The following is a 27,952-nucleotide window of genomic DNA, read 5'->3' as shown; positions in this document are numbered from 1 at the left end:
TTACACAGCCTTGACCAGACCAATGTATTTGCCACCAACGTTAAAGATGGTGTAGTACTCCCTGATGAAGACATCACCAAGGATCCAGAGGTTAGAGTATTCCTGACCAAAGCCAGTCCTGCAGCCATATGCGCTCTACAGAGAGAAAATGTATTACGTTTACTCCACTCGCAAAGAGCTTACTATATGTGTTCTGATTAGTCATGGTAACAAACAAGAATACTATTATGATACCTGATCCTGTGAAATGTGTTGGTTGTGTGAGACTGTACAGGCATGTATGTGTGTGTGTTCGCATTTGTGTCCATGTGTGTGTGCAACTGACCTTCAAGACGTAAGCAGAAGCAGGGATTGTGAAGGCGTGTCCACTGATAGTGAAAGTGATCTCAGGCATGCTCCCAATGCCCCCGCAGTTGACTGTGGCCTGTTTAAATGAATGTCACATAGTAGGCATTTGTGTGGTTATAGTAGTAATGATATTTCACAATCATGTGACTGAATTAAGCACGCTTTCACAATTCAATACTACCTAAACGTCTCAATACCTTCGCAATTCAGTACTACCTAAATGTCTCAATATTTCACAATTTACTACTACCCAATACACCATAAAAACACCAAGGCCACCTAATCATACCTCCCCTTAATTGCCTGATATTAAACCTTGTCTCCCTAAGACTTTCAGCCATTGTGTTATTTTTTTTTTGTATTTTATTTTTTTATTATTTTTTAAACAAACACATAAACAAACATGACAACACACGATAAGATATACAAGCATTAATTGTCAGAGCACATCCAATGAAATCACATTTTAGTTAATTGTCTTATATAAGATATACCCCTAATACCTGTTATCTAAAAACCTACACACATATGCTCCAGCTCGAACCCCCCCCTCCCGGACCCCACCTTGGGAAGTACCTCCATTATCCCACGCACCTAACCAGACACTACCATTATAAGCTAGCTTTTATTCTCTCCACCACTTCTAACCACATTGACATTTTGGATTCATTGAGACCCAGAATTCTTGCTGTAGATATTTTTTGATAAATCACATCGAGATATGTAAGAAACCAAACTTTCCGGCACATTTTTTCCGGTTGAAACCAGCGTGATGCGATCAGCTTTTTAGCTACTGTGATACCCGATAAAACCAATCCATTGTGTTATGTGTTTTGTGGGCCTGGTGCCAGTGTATGGAAATGTCCGCTTTACATTGTAAATCGCTTGTCTGGAATGTCTGGAAAAGCGCTCTATAAATGCATTATCACACACAGACATTTTCTGAGACACGCTTGTTCCTCTTATCTATACCACCAGGGGCACTTTTTTTCAAAGCCAGACTTGTGGAATAGATAAGGAGAACGAGTGTGTCTAGTAAAACGAAGGTGCACATGACACCACAAACGCAACTTTTTCAACCAGGTTTACTAGCTGGATCACAGATGTGACTTCAGTGATAATTCACCCAGAGACTTTCAAAGGGAGACTAACCAAGTCGTTCTCACTTCCTGTAATGTGTTACGTGAGCTACATAAAGTGTGGGATTGACAGGCTTACTGCCTCCATCTAGGACACTAGAGCCGTCAGTGTCACGATCGGAGCTCGAGTCTGCCAGATGAGGAGCAATCAGCGCGGCTGCAAGAGATCACCTCATCAAGCGTTCCCTACTTCAACTGGCAGATCCCGTCATCCGACGTCGCAGTGTTAAACTGCCTACCGAGGTACGACGACGCTACCTGAAGACCAGCTGTAACTACCCCTGTTTATGCTTTCCCTAACCTTCTGTTTCTTGTGCCCCAGGACTTTGCTCCAGCGCCCTTCCACCCTGACGTCTCGAGCCCCAGCGTCCTTCCACCCTGACGTCTCGAGCCAAGCAAAAAGGACTCCTGCTCGCTCTCAAGCGCAAGACCGGTGTCCTCTCTCTCTCGCTGAAGTGCACCTGCTCTCATTCTTCTCCCCCCCAAGAACATCATAACCTCCGTGTTGTTCACATTCCTGTTTCACATTCCTGTTATACTCTGCTTGGTTGGGAAGAATAATTCAAGAACCCTAAAACCGCTCCATTCTCTCCTCCTGTGTTTTGCTATTGGGCTCCACAAGAACCCCATCCTCACAGTCAGAGGCTACGAGAGGTACAGGTTTTGGCCTAATGTGGCTATTCTTTTATTTACCCTAGAAACTGAGGTAAATATTGGACCATAAGTTACAAGTTCAAGGTGTTCTAAATATTTTTACACTTAACTGATATTTTTCTTACCTGTAGGTCCAGTGCAGAACAAGTTTGCTACAGACTTGTCCTGCAATCTCACAGTGTAAACGATAGCACTTTGTAAAAGTCCTGCCCACTTAGGAGACAGAAGCTGTTCCATTTGTATCTAATTGGTGCAGCTTTTACTGCATTAGCTTCTTTTATAAGAGTATATTTGATTTCTCTGTAGTAGAATATATTAAAAGAAAAATGTATATAGGCCTACTTATGTATATTTATATAATAGTTATATTATATATATTTTGTTTTGCTAAGCAGTTCTTTCAACATAACTTAGTTTAGAGATCTCTGAGGAGGTGTCTAACTGTTGTTACCTGTAGGCCTACCGATTTCTTTAACGGCAATTTATGAAAACTGCACTGATTGGATGATTGGTTTACTGTCCTTTCGGAAATGTATCCTGTGCATATGTGACAATAATCAGACAATAATCAGATAATCTAAACAACAGACAACTACAAACATAACAATACTAACAACAGCAATCACCAAGACACCCAAATATGAAGTTAGACACAACATATAATAACATAAATGACGTGGTCTGACTTACCTCTCCATACTGGTCAGTAGTGGCACCAACATGGGAGTTTATGTTGCTGATGTCACTTTTTGGGCCAGCAATAAGGGAGGTACCAGTATCAATGATGGCTTGGCAACCACCAGAGCAGGCCACAGTCTGACCGTTGATAGTAACACTGTAATGAAGAACAGCAGAATGCAGAACATGGTCAAGTTTCAAAACTGCCACTGACATGAGATGCAAAAGTTGCATGTTGGAATGGTTTCAATTATGTTAACAAATTCAAGTTTTGTGACTGTTGAATTGGATTTGTTTTGAAAGTGTTAATTACCTGTCCATGGTGATCTGATAGTAGGTCTCTGAGGACAGAGGGATCCAGGTGAGTGGACCAGTGTAGTGGTTGCTATCATAGCCACCAAAGATCACCTCGCTGCCCTGCGCTGCGTCTCTGAAGAAGAATAAAGACAGTGGTCACCGGTCATACGTGGATTTAATATGACGGAATGACCAATCTGCCCTCTCATACAATTGTATTACCTGCTCAGGTAGACAGAGAAGAGATTCTGAGTCACCAGCTTCTGACTGACCATGTTGTCAAAGACAGGCACAACATTGTCAGAGGCGAGGGACTGGTAGGCCAATCCCAGGATACCATCAGCCTTCATGCCAACCATGAAGGGAGCCTCGGTCCGGCTAAGTCCAAACACCTGGTTGGCCACAGAGATTCCACCCACCTGGACACATGAAGCACCTGTCACTCACAATTCACTTAAAGTTCACAGTTTCTTTTAAAAGAAAAACAAGCATAAAGCGGATTGTGAAAATTAAAGTATGGCAAAGTATGAATTCTCCTCTTGCATGTTTTGGTTACTGCCGCAGGTTGACAAGGATTCTCCTGTGTTTTTATGCTGCTGTTTTCCAGAGGCAGTGTGAATGCCCCACTAGTAACTTTTGTAAAAATTGAGGAGGAGTTGCAGGCTTTTGTGATTGTTTTTTTTGTGTGTGCGTGATTGGTTACTGTGTTTTGTGCCCCTCTCCCCTCCTATTGTCTCTCAAAGCATTCCGATAGGAAGACAATGGTATTATGGGCTTCAGTCTTCCAACCTTAAACCAGGTAGGAAATATAGACTGGTCAGACTGGTTCCTACAAAAAGTCTCACACAATCTTCCCAGCAGCTGTTTGATTGATTGATTGATTGATTGAAAAGTTTATTAACAGATTGCAGAATGGGTACAGTACAGCTCAATACATTGTTAAGGGGATGCAGACCAGAGAAAGACTTTCGTCTTGTTTACATCAGGGTCCCCCATTTTCAATTCATCATAACATATATGACACACACGACATACAGATAGACAGTACTGCTACATCTATACATTTATGACATACCAGATTTGCAAACTGTTTGTGATACAAAAAGTGTCCAGAAAAGAGTGTATATACATTTGATGTAGAAACTGTACATTGGAGGAGGTTGGGTAGATGGGGTGGGGTTGGGTGGGTGGGTGGGGGGGGGGGGGGGGGGGGGGGGGTAGCGGGGGACTGTACATTGCAGGTGGGGGGGGGGGGGGGGGGGGGTTGGGCAGGGGGTGGGTGGGGGACACTGTACATTGGAATACTGACAAAGCCATACTTGGTCATTTACTGTACAACTGGTTTAGGACATTTGTAGGGGCCAGTTTCGAATTGCAGTCTCCTGTAGGTGTTCTTTGAGAGTGTTTTTGAAAGTGGGTAGTGATTCACATTCCTTTACAGGTTTGGGTAGGGCGTTCCACATTGATGTGGCATAATTGCGAAACGTGTTTAGTCCCTTGTTTGAGCCGAATCTTGGTTTAACATGATTTGTGGAGCTCCCTCTGGTGTTGTGATCGTGTTATTCACTGACCTTTGGGAAGTATTTTGACATGTACATGGGTACCTTGGTCGTGTAGTGTATCTTGTAGACCAGGCCCATTGCAAGTTGCTGTACTCTGTCGTCTACTCTAAGCCATCCTAGGTTGTCAAAGTGTGGAGGGGTGAGGTGGGTTCTAGGAGTCAGGTCAAGCAGTAGTCTGACTAGTTTGTTTTGAGATGTTTGTAATTTGGTTTTTAGTGCCTTTGAGGTGCTTTGGTACCATGAGGTGCGACGGTTGTTCACGCCTTTGCAATGCCAACGCATCCTTCCCCAATCCAACCACTACAACGCACAACCAGCTTGATCCCTTGGCTTGGGAATCACCTCTGCTACACCTCCCCAAGCTCAGTAACATTATTTTCTGCTCACATGTTGGTGTTGGATATTTAACTGTGAATGAATGCGCCACACCTAGACAAGTTGGCTCTTTTCTCTGCCCGACTGGAGATTTACTCTGTGGTTCTTTTGCCTGCATATACTCAGTCCTCCCTTGTTACGGTAGCCAAGTTATTTTGTGGGCTAGTGTCGCGGGTGGGGGTATGTGTGTCTCTGTGTGTATTCATGGAGCGGTGGGATCTACCCATGGGCGTTCTCTCTCTTGCGTTACAGGCTGTGCCGTTGGAGGAAGCTGATTGGCTGGCTGGCGCATAGGGGCGGTGCCCTGTGTAACGGAGGTACCGCAGTATATCCGCAGTCACGGGTACAAGTAGTGACGTGGCTGTGGATGGTAAGCGGTACTGCAAGTAAACTCACTCCCCAGAGGCATCCAGACCCGGAAGCAAGCAGTGAATTCACTTCTTGCTTAGTGGTCTGTGATGCCGCCCGCGACGCCGGCGTCCGGGGTTCAACTCCCACTCAGGGCGATCCCTTAACAGGGGTCGAATCGACTAAAACACAACGCAGACAAGATCACACCGGCTACATGTGGTGCCGTTAGACCCGGATGCCCTGGGTGGTGTGAGTTTAGTGGGGTGAGTGTAACGGAGGTACCGCAGTATATCCGCAGTCACGGGTACAAGTAGTGACGTGGCTGTGGATGGTAAGCGGTACTGCAAGTAAACTCACTCCCCAGAGGCATCCAGACCCGGAAGCAAGCAGTGAATTCACTTCTTGCTTAGTGGTCTGTGATGCCGCCCGCGACGCCGGCGTCCGGGGTTCAACTCCCACTCAGGGCGATCCCTTAACAGGGGTCGAATCGACTAAAACACAACGCAGACAAGATCACACCGGCTACACCTGGAACCCCGCGAACTCGCTCAAAAGGGAGGCGAGTATTGTCAGCTGGGGGCGAGACACAGAAGGACGAGACCCGGAGCAGAGGAGGAAAGAGAAACCCGAGGACGCCGACTGGTGATATTGCTGGTACACACGGTGCTATTGCTGCTTCCTTGAACGAAAACGGGAGTCGAGAGGACGCTAGCAGAGGACGCAGGGCTGCGAGGACACACAGCTCTTTTGGTGTTTTTACCTTTCCTCCAGTGGAACCAGTTCATAGCGGCGACTGCGGTGTTTCCTCCAGAGTGGAAACGAGTGGAGCTCCAGACCGGAGGGACATTATCGCCACACCGGGCGCCGTGAGTAAAGAACGCAAGACAGTAGAATACGTGCCTAAACAAACAAACAATTTTCCTGAGTGGTAAATGAAGACATAGACGAACGGTGACTGCATTTGAATTGGGAATATTATTAGTGGCGTGAAGCTGAAGATTATCGGAACGGCATACAGTAAAGCCAGTAATACTGTCGAAGACTGGAACCTAGTATTGTGGATTCTCCATCCTCTGTGAACTACCTTTTCTCTCTTTTCTAAATCATATGGAGGATATCTAATCCATTGTGCATTGTGACGAACCCGTGAACGGGGGGAACCTTGCTCTTACTGACTGTGCCTTTCATTACAGGCGGAAGGACATTATTGCACGCCTGGTGCTAGGAGGGCCTAAAACACCCCAGTACAGACCGAACAGTTTTTAGCCCGAAGCCGAGAGGGGCTACGGGAGCGGAAGGAGGTGGCGTCCTTCCGGCCCTCCGCTTCGGGCCCCGGTTATCATTAACCTTTTTTCGTATTGTTTGTAACTCAGCGCTTCCACTGCCCCAGACCTAGGTTAGGATATGGGAGGAGTATTTTAGGCCTGGTCACAACCCCTAGCGGTGAACAACACCCACTATCCTATCCAAACCCCCCTTAATTTACCGTGTGAACACTTAGTGTGTATTTATCTACCTATATTCTCCCCAAATCATTTGCCGTGGCTCCCGAGGGATAGTGTGATATCGATGCTTATTTCAGGATGTTTGCAGTGAACCGTGTGGTATAGTGTGATTCTAAGTTGACGTTTGATAAGTCATAGACCCGTGTGCAGGGTAGACTCTTTTTCCTTCACGTGTGTAGTGTCTCAGGGGCGGGGATAGGTGACGTGGGTGGGAGTAACAGTCTGGGGGTGGGTTTACGGGGCATGGAGCACTTCCTCCTTTTAAACTACCCTAGGCTTAAGAGGCGTGGGTATTTTAATCTAGTCTAATAGTGTTTAGGTAGGTTTATGAATTTGTATCTTATGTATTAAAGTATTGCCTGTTTTTCTTAAATACCATTATGTAATAAAGTATTGCTTGTTTTTGCTAAACATTCTCTCCTTGTCTGTCTGTGGTCCTGGGGAATCTGTTGTGGTAGTTCAGCTGAGCTCTTTGGAAAGTACACCTGTGCGCTTGCACTTCCTAGCTGTAGACTGGGGTACTTTTCATTGGGGTCTGGTGACACTAGCTGTGGCTATTTTAACTATTTTAGTTTAAGGACAGTTAACAGGAGCCCTTCTGGCCATTAGCGGAAGCCTCCTGAACCCCAGGCAACGTTGTTGTATTTGTATTGCATGCCATTGTCTGTTGAGCGCAGAATAAGATAACATGTTTGCGAACCCGGTTCGATGTTGTAGCATTAGCACAGCCTTCCTTGAGCTGCAGTGTGTTCAACCATTTTCTCAGTTTGGTTGCAGAAGCTAAACTTCATATCATTACTAAATCACGTAGCCTACCTAACCTAGTGCCAGGTTTTGCAGGATAGGGAGTACAGCCCCTACACCTACACACTACCACCGCCGGACCCCCAACACCTCCTTCTCAGCGGGAAAGCCATTGGCCGTCTCTCCCTTGGCCAAAAGGGACATTTCCACATTTCTGTATTTGACTGTTTGTACTAATATAGTGTATTTTTCCATCTGTTGTAGCTATGTACTCTGTTGGGAACCCACTATGGTCATCCAGGTTTGATTTCCTCAACCTGTGACATTACCTCAACGGTGTCAACGCCCAGATATCCAGTCATGCTGCCAGTGCCATACCAGATGGAGAGTGACTCACTGCCCCACTTGAAGCTGGAGGACTTTTGTGGGTTGAATTTCATGTGGTTCTCTGCAAAATAGAGAGACAATTTAAGAATGAACTAACTAGAATAAACAACCATATACAACAACAATATTTGCTCATCTTATAGATTGAAATCCACTGGGGGGAAAACAACTCTCCTACAGTTGGTAGAATATAATGAGCCAAAATGTATTTGGAACCACTGGACATACAGGGAAGAAATAGCATTCTGGGTTCAAACTCACGGCAGGCCTGGCTGCTGCAGTAGACAGAAGGGATCCATAGGTTGGAGGAGCCGGTGTCAAAGACGACGCTGAAGGACTGGGGAGGGTTGCCAATGGAGATCACGCCATAGTAGGCCATCTGTGGTGGAACAAGAAGATGTTACAGAGACACAGCCCTTTGCTATGTTGTTAATTTGACCAACATCATATTTCAGCTGACGTTGTTTCATCAGCATCATGATGTATTACAGCCTATTCATATCATATTCTAGACATAAATGGCAATAACTATAAAGATAATTCACATGTATACACAGTAAATTTCGCAGAGTAAATTTGACTCAAACTGCATGAGTACTTTTTACTCAAACTGAGTACAGTTTGAGTAAAATTTACTCTGCAAAATTTACTGTGTAGTCAATCATAATCATAATAATGACTTTTGCCCATTTTTACATAGGCTTGTGTGATCTAGAAATGCATCTACTAACGATATTGCTTTAAGAAAAACAACAAATTATATTATCATCCAAAAAAAGCTGAAAAGACACATGTCTTTTATTTTTTATTTTGAAAGATTCTGACTGAAAGTCTTCGTTTTTGTCGCTAGCTTGACACATGCCTTTGCTAAAAAGGTAACATTACAATCTTGGGGGAAATTCTAACATTTTGATTCCACCTCCCAATCAGAATTGATAAAGTGAGTGTTGATGAACATACAGTATATTGCTGTAATTAAACACTTGCCTACATGGCTGTGGTCAGTGCATAGAACTATCCTGACTGCGGAAACAATGTCACGTTAAACCTTCTCAGTTGGAGATTGTTCTGTTAGAATAGTTGTTTGTAGGCGGCTAAGTGGCGCAGTGGGCAAGGCGCTCGCCACTAATGCAGGAGATGCTGGGTCCAAGCCCAGCTCTCGGCATTGCTACCAGCTTGGCTGGTTGTTCATACTAACGCAATTGGCAGTGTTAGGGGTGGGAAGCTGGTGGGTGGGGATCGGACGTTGTGAACAGCGACTCCTACAGGTCGGTTGGTGCGCCTGCGCAGCAGAATCAGGAAGCAACGGGGGCGGCGTGTCCCTCCCACGCAGACCCCCGACGCTGAGAGATCGCGCTGTGCAGGTGAAAAGATGCAACGGCTGCCTCGTCGTGTACCGGAGGGGACACGTGATGCAACTAAAGGCTTCGTCCACATTGCAGCCGGCCTGTGGGAGGCATGGCCTAACAACGTCCGAGACAGGGGAGGGTAGAATTGGACAATACGAAATTGGGATGGGAGAAAAATAGAAAATGGGAGAAAAAGTAGATAAAAATAAAAGAATAGTTGTTTGTGCCATATGGAGTTATTTGTGCCTAGGAGTTTTTACCGTATTTTATATTGCACATTGGAGAGCTAGGAGTAGTATCATGACATCATGACATCCTGACATCATGACATCCATCATCCTTGTAGCCACAACACAGGTTGACATCAAGAAGACGCATGTCTGTATATTGTACACTGGCAGTATAACCTGGTTCAGTCAGTGTCACCAACATAATACAAGTCAACAACCCAGAACACATCCATCAATTAAAGTTAAATGTTCTACACAATCAAAATAACCAAATCCAGTTCTGGTGAGGACTTACGTCAGCATCATTGGTCATGGACTCGGTTCCTTGCTCGTAGAACTTGGCCGTGGCCCTGTATGGATATTGCTTCCTGTACTCCTCCCACAGACCCTTCTCCTCCAGACTCTCCCTAGCAGTCTTCCCCTTAATCAGAGGGACCCTGCACACAATGCAGAATACATCAGAACAATGAATAAACTAAAATTGTGATTATTTGAAATGAGGACTGTGTAGACTCACCTACACAAATTATTCATGGAATAAGTATGTACTTTAGTGATTAAATGATTTCTCTGTAACACTTTACTCGAGGGGGTGTAACTGATGACCAAGGGTCTTCAATTCAATAGCGTTAAAATAAAAAAAGTTGTTCCAAAACCAATGCTGGCTAAATTCTAGATACTATCTCAAATCAGCAACAAAAATGTAACCATAACCATTTCATATAACATTTTTAGTAATTGCCTCTGGTTTGAGGTAGCATATCTAGTCATTTCCATTTAACACTATTGCATTTCAATGGTAATTCATTACAATTACATATCTTTATTTAAAATTGGAACCATATGAATTGAAACATAATTTAAACGGTAATGGCAATTAATGTATATTTATTTTAGTTGCTGATTGTTGTCCACCCTACCCTGACTGTCAAAATAAATGTTTTGACTTACCCACATGCAAAAGTATTGAAGATAGTGATAGTTTTAGTTCATTGATCTAGTAATATTTGATGTCAATATCTTATCTAAAGGCCATAATGTATAATATGCCTAATGGGGCCTGGCGTCTGTGTGTCTGCCTTCTCCCTCCCTGCATGTGGCGTGACCTGCTGACCTCGTGGCTGTAGGCTCCTTCCACACACACCCATTAACGCACACACAGGGCCCCCTGTACATCCTGATCACGCGCCTCACACACACACATCCTCCTCTTCCGACGCGCACACGCACACACACTCACGTACACACACACACACATCGCTCACCCACACTTACAAACACATACACACAGTTACACACCAACTGTTATGAGAACTGTCATGAATATCACGAACCATTAGATGGATGTTAACCAGATGGCCCCCTTAGAAAACATCCATTAACTTTTGCACTTAGACACACACACCACACAGACTAGCACACACACACCACACACACACACATACATACACACACAAATACATACACACACACACCCCTCCCCTTCTCTCTCTGTCCAAGAGGGTATAAATTACATGTAATGTGATGTACTTTTTCTTCTATTGGTGTGCGAGGGGAAGAGCCCATGGGCTGTAGGAGGAGGGTGACTGTTCTCTTCTCTGTGAAATAAAAGCTCCGTTTGAAATACTCTGTCGTTCCGCGAATCTTTGGTCGACTGGTCCATGACCATATCAATTCAAGAACTCACGAGGGACAGGTTATCCCTTTCAATAGAAATTGAATATGTGAATATCCAATATCAAACCAACTTTACCCAGGCATTATGTACATGTATTTAAATCTACATTTCTCATCACGCCTGATGCCAAAATACATATTCTGTAACTCACTCACTGTTAATAGATAAATTAAGATAGCCACAGACAACTTTAAAGGGCACATTGTTACGACCCTGGCTCAAAGGGAGGCAACATAAGTGCAAACAGACACCAATGCCTGTGTTTAAACCAAAAGACTACTCTAACAATGAATACTAGTACAAACTAAAGATCAAAGAAATGGTGGAACGTGAAAAGACTGTTTACACAATCTCTTCTAGCAACCATCAGGCTGCATGTGTGTTTGAGGGAGTGGCTCTAAGCTGCCAGGTAGGTATCCAATCAGCAGCAATCAGCTAATTAGCAGCCCTCACCTGCATGCACAGTGACACAGGAGTGATCAAGCTCATGGTACATAACACCTCCCCCACCAAAATGGTTGCCCAAGAGGCAACCACTACACATCAAACCCGTAAACAAAATATATTGTGACCCATTAGTTGTCAGGGCCACTACCACAACAGCGATAACGGGCCGGCCCCTGTCGACCACGACCATCAACCGTGTCGCATGCTCCCCACTGTGGAACATTCGCCAATGCTGTGTAAAACAAAAAACAACCCTGTCCCGACTCTCGGGCAAGCTAGACCTCACAAAAGGTTCCTCCACTGCTGAGGCGTAAGACTTAGGACCCCATCGACAAACCAAGACCTTATCACATATGAGCTCCATTTCAACAGGCTCCTCCACCGATACCGACCTGTCAAAAATAGACTGCAAACCAAAATCAATATGAGAGCTAAGCTCACTGCGCTCAACAGGAAAGAACACAGAAAAACAAAAACCATAGATCTCTGATACCACCACAGCGCCCATATCCATCCCACCTGGCACTGGCAGTTCAGGATACTGCAAACCGTGAACATCTAGAGTAGGATGCACCGCCTCAGGTACAGCCCCACCGTCCCTGGAACAGGGCAATACATCAGTCACAAAAGCGTCTGGAATACCATCCAAAATGGCGTCACACAAAATAACATTGTCCTGATCAAAATGGTTGCCACTCATCAGACCAGGCCGCGAAGGCGGCTCCTGCTCCACAGGACACAGGTAACTAGGTTGACTAGCACACCTAGTGCATGGCAGAGAGTCAGTGTGGACACGTGAATCAAGGTCAGAATCATCAACTGACATACTGGGACCATCCCTGCCCACAAGTGAAACATCAGGAACAATAGAGCTACTGTGGGAAGGCTGGCAGCCTAAGCCAGGCCTTGTAGCCTCTTCAACTAGAACAGTGTCACATGAATCAACAGCATCTCTCATAGCATCCTTCCCACATTCATCCTCCAATTCGTTCGTGGCCTCAGCCACCGTACAGGCTGGGAAGACCTTGAGACACTGCGCTGCCAGATCATCTCCTGCCACATGCATATCCGGCACGCATGTCAACTTTGGTTTCACCACCGGGCCTGACACAAAGGCACAATCAAGAGAATCATTATGCAGAGGTACATCCACAGTGTGCTTTCCAAAATTCTCAACAGGTTCACTTTTCAATTCAACAAAGAATGTGTCACTAAGTGTAATGTCACAAGTCGAAGTATCAACAACATCACCTTTGCCCTTTGATATTGCCCGTGTCACAGCACACACAGGGAACACTCCTGGATGTTTCTGTGTCAGCTCATCAGGGACCTCAGAAACCACAGGAATGGGAGTTACAACTGGAGTAGCCAGCACTTTGTCACCAGCCAAAGCATTCCCTAGAATGAAGGACACCCCTCTTATGGGGATGTGAGAACATACCCCCACAACAACATTGCCTGATACTAAGGGAGAGTTGAGTGTGACCTCATGCAAAGGTGCATCCACCAATCCACCTCCAAAGCCACGAACAACGACACCGGAATGCAAAGAAGACTTTTCTGAAAACGGCAAAATCCCCTCCAGAATGAGGGACTGAAAAGCTCCGGTATCTCTCCAAATTGTTATAGCCTGTTTGGACTCTAGTGCATCAGTCAGGGAAACAAATCCATCCATCATAAATCTTGAGGAACCCTCGAGCTCTTTGTCCACACGTTTGAGGTGTTCTGCATACGGTTTCTACCAGAGCCACCGTTCTGAAATTTTTCTGTTCAAGCACCGGGCACCCAGCAACGATATGACCAGGCTCTTTACAGTAGAAACATATAATCCCTTCTGGGAATGCACTAGCAGAACCACCCCGCCTAGGAGGTGAAGTAAACTGACCAGCAGACATAGGTTTTGGGAAACGGCCCCCCTGAAAAGGACGCCTACCCCTGGACTCAACACGGCCCTCCTCTACAAAAACAGACTTCTGTGTCAACACAAACTCATCAGCGAAGACAGCGGCGTCGCCTATCTTCAATACCCTACGCTCGTTTAGATGAGTGGAACGGTATCAGGAACACATCTTTTAAATTCCTCTAGGAGAATCAACTGTCTAAGCTGCTCTCTTGACTGCTTTCTGAGAGGTGCACCATCTGTCAAACAGGTTCTCCTTCTCTTTTCCAAATTCAACATACGACTGTCCCTCCGACCTGCGATAGCCTCTAAAACGCTGACGATAGGCCTCGGGGACCAACTCATAAGCCCTCAATATGGAAGCCTTAACAAGCTCATAGTCAGCACTTTGGTCAAGGGACAGAGCAGTATACGCTTCTTGCGCCTTACAAACAAGAACACACTGCAGCAGCAGTGTCCAGGCCGTATCAGGCCACTTTAACGTGGTTGCCACCCGTTCAAAAAGGGGAAAATACTTATCCACATCCTTCTCAAAAAAAGGAGGCACCATCCTAATATTTTTGCCTACATCAAAACCGAAACGCGACTCTGAAGGCAGAGCACTCGCCTGCAAGGTAGCATGCTTATAATCAAGCTCCTTCTGCGCACGTTCGTGCCCCCCGCCCCCCCCCCCCCCCCCCCCAACCACCTCCAATGTAAATTACCCAGTATGGTTGTCAATATCCCAATGTACCCAACCCCCCCCACCCAACCTCCTCCAATGTACAGTTTCTACGTCAAATGTATATACTCCCTTTTCTTGACTCCTTCTGTATCACAAACAGTACTGTATTTGCAAATCTGGTATGTCATAAATGTATAGATGTAGCAGTACTGACTATCTGTATGTCATGTATGTCATATATGTCTATATGAATTGAAAATGGGGGACCCTGATGGAAACAAGACAAACGTCTTTCTCAGGTCTGCATCCCCTTAACAATTGTATGTATTGAGCCGTACTGTATTGTACCCATTCTGCAATCTGTTAAATAAAGTTTTCATTCATTCATTCATTCACTCTAAGTCCTTCAAGTAACGCTCTTGTTGTAGCTGTCTCTCCTTAAGCTCACGCTCCTTAAGCTCACGCTCACGCTCATGCTCACGCTCCTCTCTCCTCTCTCTCTCCTTAAGCTCACTCTCCTTCTGCGCACGCTCATGCTCCAGCAACATTTGTCTCTCCTTAAGCTCACGCTCCTTACCTCTCTCCTCTCTCTCTTGCTGTAGCTGTTTTTCCTTAAACTCTAACTCTCGAAGCCTCCACTCACCCTCCGCCACCCCAGATAGTAGCGGAGACACGTCAGAAACAAGCGGCTCCTCCACCCTCGCCACAAGCACCTGCTCCTTAATGAGTAAAACCCTCAAAGCACTCAAGGCAGTTGGTTTCAAACGTTTCTCACTGGAGTAAGCTCTACCTTGTAGTGCACAGCAAGCTCCAGAAGCTGTTCTTTGGAAAACCTCTCCAACATCTCATGAGAAGGGTGATCAACAAAATCCTTAATGGAAGCCATCCTTACTGCACCAGCACCACAAACTGCTCACACAAACTGCTAACTTTAGAGTTACCAAAAACTGCCAAAAGCACACTAGCATACACACAATTTACCTGAAGAACCACTAAAGAACCACTGAAGAACCACTGAAGAACCACTAAAGAGCCACTAAAGAACCACTGAAGAACCACTAAAGAACCACTGAAGAAACACTAAAGAACCACTGAAGAACCACTGAAGAACCATAAAGAACCACTGAAGAGCTACTAAAGAACCACTGAAGAACCACTGAAGAACCATAAAGAACCATTGAAGAGCTACTAAAGAACCACTGAAGAACCACTGAAGAACCACCGAAGCACCCCTTGTTAGCGTTAACACGCTAATGCTAATACTACTAACTATAAGGAGAGCAGTCAGCCTTTGTGCCTGTCCGCCTGTGTGATCGGCGTGCGACGTGGTGGAGATGTGTGTTCTACTGAGTGCACCTTTCTAGTTTGCAAGTAAAAAAAAAAAAAAAAACACCCTGAAATAAGTAGATGTGTCATACGTGCAGGAGGTCAGGTGCGAATAGGTAGGCTATCCAAACACTGAGTTACACTCAAAACAAAAAATTAAATACAACAAACAAATTCAAACAGGTGCCCCTTATAACCTGACATGACTACTTACAGCTTCTACATCTAAATTGCAGTCAAACGGCCCACCACATGTCTACCCTAAAAAAAACTACATCAGGCCTTACCACACTACCTGTATTTTCTGGCACCCTAACCTACCTACCCTTAAGCTAGCGCCCTGTAGACCTAACCCTCTTCAACCACACCTGCTACCAGCCAAAGATCATATTGACCATCCACCCGTCAAGCATATAGTATGGTACAAGACAAGTAGATGGTACTAATCCCTTCTCTGACTGCCCCAGGAGTAAGTGGTACACAAGAAGCTGACAAACAACCAGAAAATAATGACCCTACCTACCTGTGGTGTCCACTAAACTATATATTTTAACAGCATATAAGTAGTCAAATCAAATTACAAAAAAAATAAGGGCATACTCACCTGTTTGACGATCGGCTCAAGCCCCCACGTTACACAACATGTAACGATCACCACCCACACTATAGCACCACGACACACCATGCAAAAAAAAAAAAACACCAAACAAATTCTAGGGGTATTTGTTTCCAAATTCACTCCCGGACGAGCGCCCAACTGTTACGACCCTGGCTCAAAGGGACGCAACATAAGTGCAAACAGACACCAATGCCTGTGTTTAAACCAAAAGACTACTCTAACAATGAATACTAGTACAAACTAAAGATCAAAGAAATGGTGGGACGTGAAAAGACTCTGTTTACACAATCTCTTCTAGCAACCGTCAGGCTGCATGTGTGTTTGAGGGAGTGGCTTTAAGCTGCCAGGTAGGTATCCAATCAGCAGCAATCAGCTAGTTAGCAGCCCTCACCTGCATGCACAATGACACAGGAGTGATCAAGCTCATGGTACATAACACACATATTATGGAAAATGGGTTTTGCCCAGTCTTTGTATGGATTTTGCAGAATGAAATGCTATTTAGGCACTGGGGGGAAATTACATAAGTAGCCTACTCCATGTTGTTCGGCCAGGATTTGAGGTTTTCAAATTAAACAGGTTTAATAACATGTCACAAGGGAGACACAATCAATACATTAGCTACATCAATTGGATGTTCTTTTGTGAAAGTTTTACAATTTGTAAACATTTATTTTTTATTCTTGGGTGTGGGGTAGCCAGGCAGGGAAACAATTCTGGTGAAATTTTAATCTGGTGTGTAGTTACGCTAACCAACAATGATGTGTTTAATACAAGGGAAGAAAGACGTGCTGGTAATATAAATAATTACATTTAGATTCAGACTAACTGGTTCCACAGATCCAATGAAGTCATACATTTGTTGAAAGTATCTGTCCACTTTAAAATAATCTGAGGCACTATACAATCAATGTTGAAATAATCTAGAATGATCAATTCTTAATGAATACTGAGAAGATAGAACGACAGGTTATGTATATAACCTAGTTATATGAGTACTGGCTAAGCGTCCCGCTCTTAAGCCATACCGAGATATACCTCATCTCATGTACCTAGTGTACTCCATCAACGAATAAAACAAAAATACACCCATCACCTGCCAGGCCCCGCCCCTAGTGGCGTACTATATAGTACTAGGCGTGGTCACCACTCACTCTTCCTCGGAAAAAATCGTTTCCAAAGAAAAGTTTCCCCAAGGGAACTCAGGGCACGCTAAGAGCGGGACGCTTAGCCAGTACTCATATATAACTAGGTTATATACATAACCTGTCGTTATATTTCGTATTGGCATCGCGTCCCGCTCTTAAGCCATACCGAGCCATACGCGAGGCCCGACAGATGCACCCCCTGAGGACCCGTAAGCCCACATCAAGGGGGAGGGGAGTCCCGTCACTCCATCCTTCCTAATGAAGAGGGGGCGCAGTCAACTCCACCCGAGTGCGAACAAGAGGGAACTAGAACCCCTTGAACACACAGCACAGGCGGAACCACGTGTGACACAACACACTGTGGCCCATACCCACACACCCCTGCTACCCCACCAAAGGACGGGAAGCAGGAGAGGCCACAGACCTCAGAACCGCCTGGGAGACAGAACCCCCGGTCATGTCCATGAGGTAAAACCTTACGAAGGGACCCGGGGAGGACCATGAAGCTGCAGCACAGATGTCCTCCACCGAGGCCCCACCCAGCAGAGCGGCAGAGGCTGCCACCCCACGAGTGGAGTGCGCCCTGACGCCCCCAGGGGGAGCCAGCCCGGCCAACGTGTAGCAAAGGGCAATGCCCTCGCACAACCAATGGGACAGGCGCTGTTTCGATAGTGCCTTACCAGCACGAGAACCACCGTAACAGACAAAGAGCTGATCGGTAGCCCTGAGGCCCTGAGTACGGCTGAGGTAAATCCCCAAAGCCCGGACCGGACATGACAGGTGAAGGCCCGCCTCCAACTCACTAGCCTGAGGAGGTGGATGAAACGCCTGAACCACAATATCCCTGGAGCGGAAGGAACTCCGGATATTTTTAGGCACAAAGGCAGGATTAGGCCGCAGAGTGGCACCGCAATCAGAACGAAAAGACAGGCACTCTGGTCGTACCGAGAGAGCACAAAGCTCACCCACACGTTTAGCGGAGGTGACGGCCAGCAAGAACGCGGTCTTGAACGACAGCTGTTCCAACGGCGCTTGCTCAAGAGGCTCAAACGGGGCCAAGGACAACCGACCGAGGACCAATTGAAGATCCCAACTCGGAGCCAAAGAGCGTTTAACCGGCTTAACGCGTCTGGCGCCAAGCAGGAAACGCTTCACAAGAGGGTGGCTGAACAAAACATCACCCTCAAATCCCTCATGATAAGAGGATATAGCTGCTGCATATACCCTCACCGTCGAAGCCGACAGTCTATCAAGGAGAGACTGGAGGTAAACAAGGACAGCATCCAGGGGGCAGGACAACGGGTCCCTGCCCCCCGCCTTACACCACTCTTGGAACATACGCCATCTGCCCGCGTAAAGCGCGACAGTGGAGGGAGCATGCGCATTCCGGATGGTATCAACCACAGAAGGGTCCATCCTCTCCAGACTTACCCTCTCACCAGCCACACCATCAGACGTTGGCACAACACCGGGTACTGAAACAGCGACCGTGTGCTTGAGAGAGGGCCGTCGCCGACCAAGGAATAAGCCATGGCGGAGCTACCAGTAGCTGGATCAGAACCGGGAACCACACCGCCGTGCCCCGGTCCGGCGCGACCAGGATCACCGTCCTGCGCTCCCTCCGTCGACACGAGGACCGCCCCGAGACATCATATCCGCGCCCACATTCTCCATGCCAAGGATGTGGAGCGCCCTCAGACTGCGCAGCCTGCGAGATGCCCATAGCCAGAGTTCGACCGCCGCCCGGTGCAGGCGGATGGATCGAGTCCCACCCTGCCTGTTGATATACGCCGCTGCCGTCATACTGTCCGTTCTGACCAGAACGTGCTCGCCTACCACCAGGTGGACGAACCGTCTGAGGACCAGGAGGACCGCCCTCAATTCCAACACATTGATGTGCAGGGTAGACCGGGGAGCATGGATCGCCGTATTCCCCGACGACGTAGAGGCTCCAGCGCCGTCGCTACGCACTTGGTGAATGTGCGGGGAGCCAGAGAATAGCCAAACGGCAACCTCTGGTACTCGTACGCTACGCCCTAAAACAGGAACCATAGGAACTTCCTGTGAGGAGGGAAAATCGGGATGTGAAAATACGCATCCTTCAGGTCTATGGAGGTGAACCAGTCTCCCCCTCTGACAGCAAGCAGCAGGAGTTTGACGGTCAACATCCTGAATGGTCTCGCCAAAATCAGACGATTGAACGCGGACAGATACAGTATAGGTCTGACCCCTCCCATTTTTTTGGGCACCAGAAAATAATGGGAGTAGACGCCTGACATCGCGTCCTCTCTCGGGACCACGACTATAGCCTGCTTCGCCAACAGAGATTGGATCTCGTCGGCCAGGGCTGTCACTGCTTCTGACCCTGACAATAGGGTCTGCACCAAACCTGAAAACGGAGGGTGGGGTTGTGCGAACTGCAAAACAAGCCCCTCCCTCAACGTTCTCTCCATCCACCCCTCCAAACGGCATTCTTGTCGCCATATGTGATAATAATCCCAAAGCGCACCCGCCGTCAACTGACGCTGGGCCGCAAGGAACAGTAGATAGGTGGCCCGGTCGCCTGTTACTGTTCCGCAACTGTAAGTTACTTCCGGGGTAGGCCTGATTGGCCCCGACAGGCACGTGACAGGCGTGGCCACGCCCCGCGGCAGCCTCAGGACGCGCAACTTTCTCTGCCGCGCGGCACGCTCCGCGGCAGCATTATGTAGCAGTAATACGCCCTTTTTCACTATCCAGAAATAGCTCAATTGGCAGCGCTGCATTGGTGTGGATCCTACCGTCCGTTGCTGGCAAGTTCGATTCCCTTCAATTTTTTTTTTTTTTTTTTTTTAACGTGCATTCGTTCGCCGTTAAGTTTAGGCATGTTAACTTTAAGCATTGTTTCGGAGTTGGTTAAGGTTAGGCATTGTTTCGGAGTTGGTTATGGTTAGAAAGGTTAAGTTTAGGCGCTGTTAAGGAGCTGGTTAAGGTTAGAGTTTGTCTTAGAGAATGGCAATATTCTTTCGGAGTTGGTTATGCCTTATGTTATGGTTAAGGTTAGGCATGGTTAAGGTTAAGGTTAAGGTTAGGCATAGTTTCGGAGTTGCTTAAGGTTAAAGGGTTAAGTTTAGGCACTGTTAAGGAGCTGGTTAAGGTTAGAGTTTGTCTTAGAGAATGGCAATATTCTTTCGGAGTTGGTTATGCCTTATGGTTAAGGTTAGGCATGGTTAAGGTTAAGGTTAAGGTTAGGCATAGTTTCGGAGTTGCTTAAGGTTAAAGGGTTAAGTTTAGGCGCTGTTAAGGAGCTGGTTAAGGTTAGAGTTTGTCTTAGAGAATGGCAATAGACAGCCTATTTCCGCGTTGCAGCGCGAGGCAATAGACAGCCTATTTCCGTGCGACAGCTCTCAGCAGCCTCGTTGCGCGTCCTGAGGCTGCCGCGGGGCGTGGCCGCGCCTGTCACGTGCCTGTCGGGGCCAATCAGGCCTACCCCGAAAGTAACTTACAGTTGCGGAACAGTAACAGGCGGCCCGGTCCCTCCCGCTGTGCATAGCCCCTGAACCCGCCAACGCGGACAGGGAGGTCGCACCCAAGGGGGGACCCCGACAGAAAGGGCCGGTTTGATACGGGAGAAGCTGCCATCAAACTGGTTGACACACGCTCCCCCCCTGAACACCCCTCTAGCGCATGCTGAGGAGTTGTTCTACAACTAGACATGCAAGGCGTGAGGACCCCATGGGCTCCTACACGCCGTAGCCCTGCAGTGATATTGCTATCACCCAAATCACGCTCGCCTCTTCTTTGCAGACCACTGCCGCTCTCACGGGAGTGGGAGGCATCAGCGTGATACCCGGCCTGGCGAAGGCGAGGCCGGGGTAACCCGCGCTGAGCATTCAAACGAAGAGGCCTCGAGTCCCCCTGCTGACCACTGTAAATAGTGGCAGCCGTAACACCAGGCTCACCCATCACACAACGTGTGGTGCAGGAGCCACGCGACAGCACAACATTCTCACGGACAGACCCAGGCTCAGCCATCAACTGGGTGTCAGCCCCTGTCCCCACGAGAAGCGAAAAGTGGGGCCGCAGCCAAAGGAAAACGATCAGAGCCCCGCTTCCGTGGGTAACGGAGAGAGGAGTGAACGGGGAACGGGCTGTTCACGGCAGAATGACGACGGCTTGTATTTCCCAAGCCGAGTACACCCAAAATGGCCGATCCCTCGGCCGCCAAGGCTGTCGGCCTTGTGGACCCCTGTTGACTCTCCGCCCAGGGTAACACTGGCGGGGGAAACATGGCCGCCTGTCGAGGGCCTCGCCACAGTCGCTTACGAGGCCGTGCTCTAACCTCTGGCTGCATAGCGTGAGGCGGTGTGGGACCCAGATCAACAACCGCCTGCGCCTCCGCAGAACGACCAAAAAGTCCCTCTGTGGAAAAAGGAGCCGTGAGGAGAGAAAACCTTTCTTCTTCCCCAAGAGGAGATTGCTCCAACCAGACATGCCTATTAACAAACGTTGATAGCATCCTAATCCTCCCCGCAGTTATAGCTTGCGACTGAGTCAAGATTTCTATAACACCACAAACATGCAAAATGTTTTCAGCGTCGGCTGGTCCCGTAGCCCCACTACCCGACGCTAATGTGGACAGGGAAAATAGTCAGCTGAGCCACAACACTGGCCGCCGCTAAATACCATCCTGCAGCAGTATAGCTCTCATCCGTCCATACTGCCACCCGCCGATTCTCCTCAGCTTCTCTCTGGTACTATAAGAGAAGATAAATATAACACTTTTAAAACCCTTTGTTTATCTTTACATCACACATTTAAAAATAACTGTTCATCTCACTTCAATCATTTTTATTGCAAATGCAGAACATGGTATTTTCTCAAGCAGACAGATGTAAACACTGTAATCTGTGTTGCATGTACCTGACAAACTGAACTGTTTGTATTACAGTTAGTAACAGTTTCGATTTTTATTTAAAGATAACGAGAGCGAGCGAGAGAAAGAGAGAGAGAGAGAGAGAGAGAGAGAGAGAGAGAGAGAGAGAGAGAGAGAGAGAGAGAGAGAGAGAGAGAGAGAGAGGCTATGCTCGGAGCATTTTAGTAACGTTACATTTTCAACAAGATTGCTGCTATTTAAACACTTGATGGAAACGGGGTAGTCGACTGTAGTATTGTATGACCTCGACATACCGTTTAAACGTTAACGTTACTCCGTTTCCATGCAGTAATTATAACGGTGGCCAGCTAAGCTAACGGAGCTAACTGCTAGCAGTAGCTAACGTTAGCTGGTAGCTGTAACGTTACAACGAATCAGCTCTTGATATTATGCGCCATCAGTAGACAACGTATCATGTATTAAACTAGAGTTAATGGTTTAATGCTTCAGTCACAGTGACGTTGAAAGAGCAGCTGTCACGAACCTCTTTCATTTCTTTATGGAGATCCGCGCTGGCACTGCTAAAATGTTTATTTACAAACTGAAGACGGCTCTGTGACTCTGTGAGGGGGAGGGCTGGAGCAGGCGGAGGGGCAAGCGGGCTCTGAACAGCATGTCAACAACTTGCTGTAGAACACTCGCCAGCTGGTACCGATACTGCAGAAAGTATCGGTATTTCGGGAAATGAGTATCGAAGCCGTTTTAAATATTCAGTATCGATATGTATCGATACTTCGATATTTTTGACAACACTACTGGCTACTTAGCCACGGTACACCCGCCCTGCACCCTGTTGTCAACCCATTTACCCGTAAAAAGGGTAAATAGGACTCAGCAAAACCCCCCATATTATAGCTACCGACTGACCTTCATTAATGAACCGGTTAAGAGGAGGGAAAAGCGGCAACATCCCACAGCGGGGAACATTAGAACAGTGACCCATTTCAGCATTAGCGTTAGCATTAGCATTAGCATTAGTGTTAGCAGCACGCTCCAGGATCGCCTGGAACCCGTCCACTTCAAGGGAACGTTCACCAAGCCATCCCGCCCCTGGCGCCGACACACACTTCACAGCATTACTAACACTAGCATCAATGCCTGATGACACAGGGCCTACCTGTGTGCGAGCCGGCTCGATAGCCAAACCTCGCACGCTGCCCCTCGATCTGCTGCCACAAGATGAGGAAACATCAGAATAGGTTGGAACACGCCCTGAAGATTCCAGGGGTAAGCAAACCTCCGGTAAGCATTCAATATTACGCAATTTCTCTAAACTTTTCATAACAACTAGTTGCATAGGGCGTCTTGCATCCGCTATGATGGAAACGAAAATAGAGGAAGAGTGAGTGGTGACCACGCCTAGTACTATATAGTACGCCACTAGGGGCGGGGCCTGGCAGGTGATGGGTGTATTTTTGTTTTATTCGTTGATGGAGTACACTAGGTACATGAGATGAAGTATATCTCGGTATGGCTTAAGAGCGGGATGCGATGCCAATACGAAATATAACAGCCAATAGACCTATAGCATCAGCTGAAGGGGGCCTATAAACTCCAATTACAACAATATAATTCTTAGACGCTGTATCTTTTTTCAAGACAATAAGCTCAAAACCTTTTGGTATAGTAAGGGAGAGCATGTAAAGTTGAAACAGAGAAACATGACTTGACGTACAGTAAATAGCCACATGCCCACACCACCTCCCCTTCCAGTTCTGTTGTCATCATTTAATTGTTCATTTACAATTACAAGTAAGGAGGTAGACAATGGGGAGTTAACGGTAAAAGGGGTGGCAACATAGTCATCTACGTTACTTGTTGTTCTTGATTTGTTTCCAAGGACTATACAGAAATGAATAATTTTTCCTCATTAGTCCTGATCACTGACCTATAAATATATGGATCCCTATAGTATAAATCATGACCTGTGTCGCATTAGATGAGATGTGCCCCATACGTGTTACCTATTCTTTCTTAGGATGAGCTTTTCATCTAGCTGACAATGGGCCTTATTCATGAAGCGATATAAGAACAGATTTCGTTCTTAACTAGCATTTCCTCTTATTTTGTTCTTACCTGGGATTCAGCAATTTTTTTTCTTATTGTTGCTTTTCTCTCAGGCAAGACCAAATTCTAAGAGTGGTCGAGAGCACTCTTACCCAGATAAGAAACTCTTACCCAGATGAGAAACATTAAAAGTTCTGTTGTCATCATTTAATTGTTCATTTACAATTACAAGTAAGGAGGTAGACAATGGGGAGTTAACGGTAAAAGGGGTGGCAACATAGTCATCTACGTTACTTGTTGTTCTTGATTTGTTTCCAAGGACTATACAGAAATTAATAATTTTTCCTCATTAGTCCTGATCACTGACCTATAAATATATGGATCCCTATAGTATAAATCATGACCTGTGTCCCATTAGATGAGATGTGCCCCATACGTGTTACCTATTCTTTCTTAGGATGAGCTTTTCATCTAGCTGACAATGGGCCTTATTCATGAAGTGATATAAGAACAGATTTCGTTCTTAACTAGCATTTCCTCTTATTTTGTTCTTACCTGGGATTCAGCAATGTTTTCTTATTGTTGCTTTTCTCTCAGGCAAGACCAAATTCTAAGAGTGGTCGAGAGCACTCTTACCCAGATAAGAAACTCTTACCCAGATGAGAAACATTAAAAAAGCCTATCATTCCTAATATTAATAATACATCAGATTTATATAGCGCTTTTCCTAATGCTCAAAGACACTTTACAAAACAAACAATACAATACAATACAGTTTTAGTAGATACAATAAAAAAATATATATAAAAAGGTGAGAGAGGAAGGAGTTCATGGGTTGAAAGCAAACCATTGGCCAATTGCCCCCAAATATGACTTTATAAACCGAGAACGTTTCAATAATTATTATTATAACTTATTGCGTGCGTTCTTCTTCTGAAATGGATTATATATTGCTGTTAGAACAGTTAGATGCTGGCTGCCCAGGCGTACGCATAGAACGCATATTTACAACATCTCCTCTCCTCTCCTCTCCTCTCTTCTCTGCTCGTACAAGTTCTGAGCGCATTCTGGGTTTTAGCCACAGGGACCTTTCAGAGAGAGATGACAGGTGACAGATCCGCGTCTCCACTTTTCGTAGCTCCATTTCTGCAGACCCCTCTCTGATTGGTTGAGCCCATTTCTGCAGACCCCTCTCTGATTGGCCGAGTGCGCGCATGCGCATGAGCCGCGACAAGCTCCTCTAGCCAGGAGTCGAAACTCCGTTACCTACCAAGCAACCCGGGTAGACCGCCGCAACCGAGGTTATCGGACTACCAGGTCAGACGGGCCGACTTGTCTCGCTGTACGAGGGCTGGCTGGGGAAGACGGATGGCGCGCGCCACCCGTAAAGCTCCAGAGAGAGAGGCTGAAAACACACAGTTCTTGCCCGACGGATGGGAGCCGAATCCCGGATCCAAGTTTTCTGATGAATAGCCCCAAAACATGGAGGTCGCGAACGCAATTTATACGCATGGAAGTATTGATTACGCCATAACGAATCATTAAAAAAATATACCGTTAACTGGAATATGTTGTGTGTGCCTTTACACATATGTTGGATTATGTAATTGGTTTGTCATTAAAAACCAATAATAATCGCTCGCATCGCCGGCTTCGCTGACCAGAGCTCTCTCAGATTCAAAGTTTTAATTGCAGCCTGGAACATACATGTTTCGGAACCAATGTGTAACTAGACAGTTACAATATAACATTTATATTAATTAACCCAGTTAATGCCTTAAGAGAAAGAGTCTGGTGGTCAATTGCTACGGAAATGTTGTGTCTTACTAATAATAACTAATTCCTTGGTCAATAGAAGTCTCTGTGATACTTTCTGAATATGATTTGGGAACATCAAATGGGCAGGCCGCGAAATAACATAACGTTACAATGTACAGTTTCTGACAGCTGGCTGTGTTGTGAAATTTGCATAACGTTATGAATAAACCGCGAAGTCACGCGAAATAACGTTATACGCGAATCTGGTAGTACATTTATTTTTATCTTCTTATGATAACATTACATCCGCCTTTTACCGCGTGACGAGCTAAACCAATCAGAGAGGGGCTTCGCTCAACCAATCAGAGAGGGGTCTGCAGAAATGGAGCTCAACCAATCAGAGAGGGGTCTGCAGAAATGGAGCTACGAAAAGTAGAGACGCGACAGATCCAGTATTTCCCAACCTACTGCGCAATTGGTTCTTGACAAGCGTCGTCAAGTCGTTCAGTATTGACAAAGTCTACTTTGCTGGAACAATTTATTTCGCACTGTACAGTACGAGGTATACGTATAAATACAAGTATAAGTCTTTATTTGTCATCAGATTAACACACACACATGCAATGAGCGACCCACAGGAACACACACACACACATGCACTGAGTCGCGAGTCGTGAGATGTGTGTGTGTGTGTCATTTTGAGATCAGTCGCAAATCTCTTCAGATTGTTTATAATGTCAACCAAGCTTTCTGCAGAGGTCCTTACCTTAGTCAACAGAGTAGAACTTACCTGTGGAGACATTCAGAGAGAGCCACCAGGCCCAGGGCACACAAGACGACAAGCCACTTCATGATGGTCAGTTGCTTCTGTTGTAGGACTCAGAGAGTGAGGTGTGATGGAATACTCCAGCCCTTATATACAGCACCACAAGGTCTACTAGATGCCCTTTCCTTCCCAATATCATGACTTGAGATAAGAAATCTGAGATATGGTGAGATATCAGTTATGGTTTAGGCACATTATTTAACCCTTTGATGTCTGAGCTATCTTGTGATTGTGACCCCCCCACTGATTCTGGGCCCTTTAGGGGGATCTTCAAAAATATTTTTGGTCATCAGGATGCTCAATGACTATGCAACACTAACCCAACCATCTATGAAATCATAGCACTGATTGGAGACAAAATAAGTGATGAGATAGTCAAACAGGTGAAACAAGCTAAATACTTTTCCATCATAATGGACTGTACTCAGGGCCTCCGCTAGGGGCGTGCGAGCAGTGCGGTCGCACAGGGCCTCGTGAGAAGGGGGGCCTCGCGAGAAGGGGATTTTTTTTATTTTATTTTTTTTAAATAAAAATAAATAGAATGTTAACAATCACTTTCCATCACAGACCTAAAATCTAGTTTTGCTTACATGCTTATATATTTCATATTAGACACGTTTGTAGAATAGTGTTCCGGGCTCTGCGGCTCTGCAGATATACTATTGGTTTCATTCAATGACCCGTTTACTTTTGTGCAAAGCATCGTGGGAGGACTAACACTAGGGGGAGCTGGTTGGCGTCGGTCTGGTAGTCGGTAGAGAGATGTGAAGAAGACCGGTATTATCCACGAGGGGAGGGGGTACAGGTACAGGGTCTATTCGGCGCTATCCACGGGAGCGAGTGGATGTCTTGGCCAAGTTTTGAAAACCAAATGTGCAGCATCGGAGCAGAAGAAATAACGCAGCGTGCCGTAAGCTTATGAATACCAAGTATAGTGATTAGGTTATGCCAAGACGAAGAGGACGTTCGGCAGATGGACTGAAGATGAAAGTTGTTGCGTGTTAGAACGTTCAGTCAGGCTAGCCATGTTGGCTAGTAGCTTAGC

At 46.2% G+C, this 27,952-nt stretch overlaps 1 protein-coding gene across 1 annotated transcript; it reads right to left on the bottom strand.

The window, feature by feature from the left end:
• Positions 1 to 26,933, bottom strand: LOC311244066 (pepsin A-like; the record flags this gene model as incomplete). The annotated part of the gene is made up of 9 exons (XM_084333476.1): positions 1 to 135; positions 326 to 424; positions 2,832 to 2,976; positions 3,133 to 3,249; positions 3,339 to 3,535; positions 7,983 to 8,101; positions 8,302 to 8,419; positions 9,915 to 10,056; positions 26,872 to 26,933. 9 exons carry the CDS (start codon positions 26,931 to 26,933, stop codon positions 1 to 3), a joined length of 1,134 nt encoding a protein of 377 aa, XP_084189602.1.
• Between the last annotated feature and the right edge of the window lie 1,019 nt (positions 26,934 to 27,952).

This window comes from Notolepis coatsorum, assembly GCF_963971535.1.
Source record: "Notolepis coatsorum genome assembly, chromosome: 17".
In the NCBI taxonomy this organism is placed as follows: Eukaryota; Metazoa; Chordata; class Actinopteri; order Aulopiformes; family Paralepididae; genus Notolepis; species Notolepis coatsorum.
The sequence above is the reverse complement of the archived record's forward strand: the minus strand, read 5'-3'. Positions and strand labels throughout refer to the sequence as shown.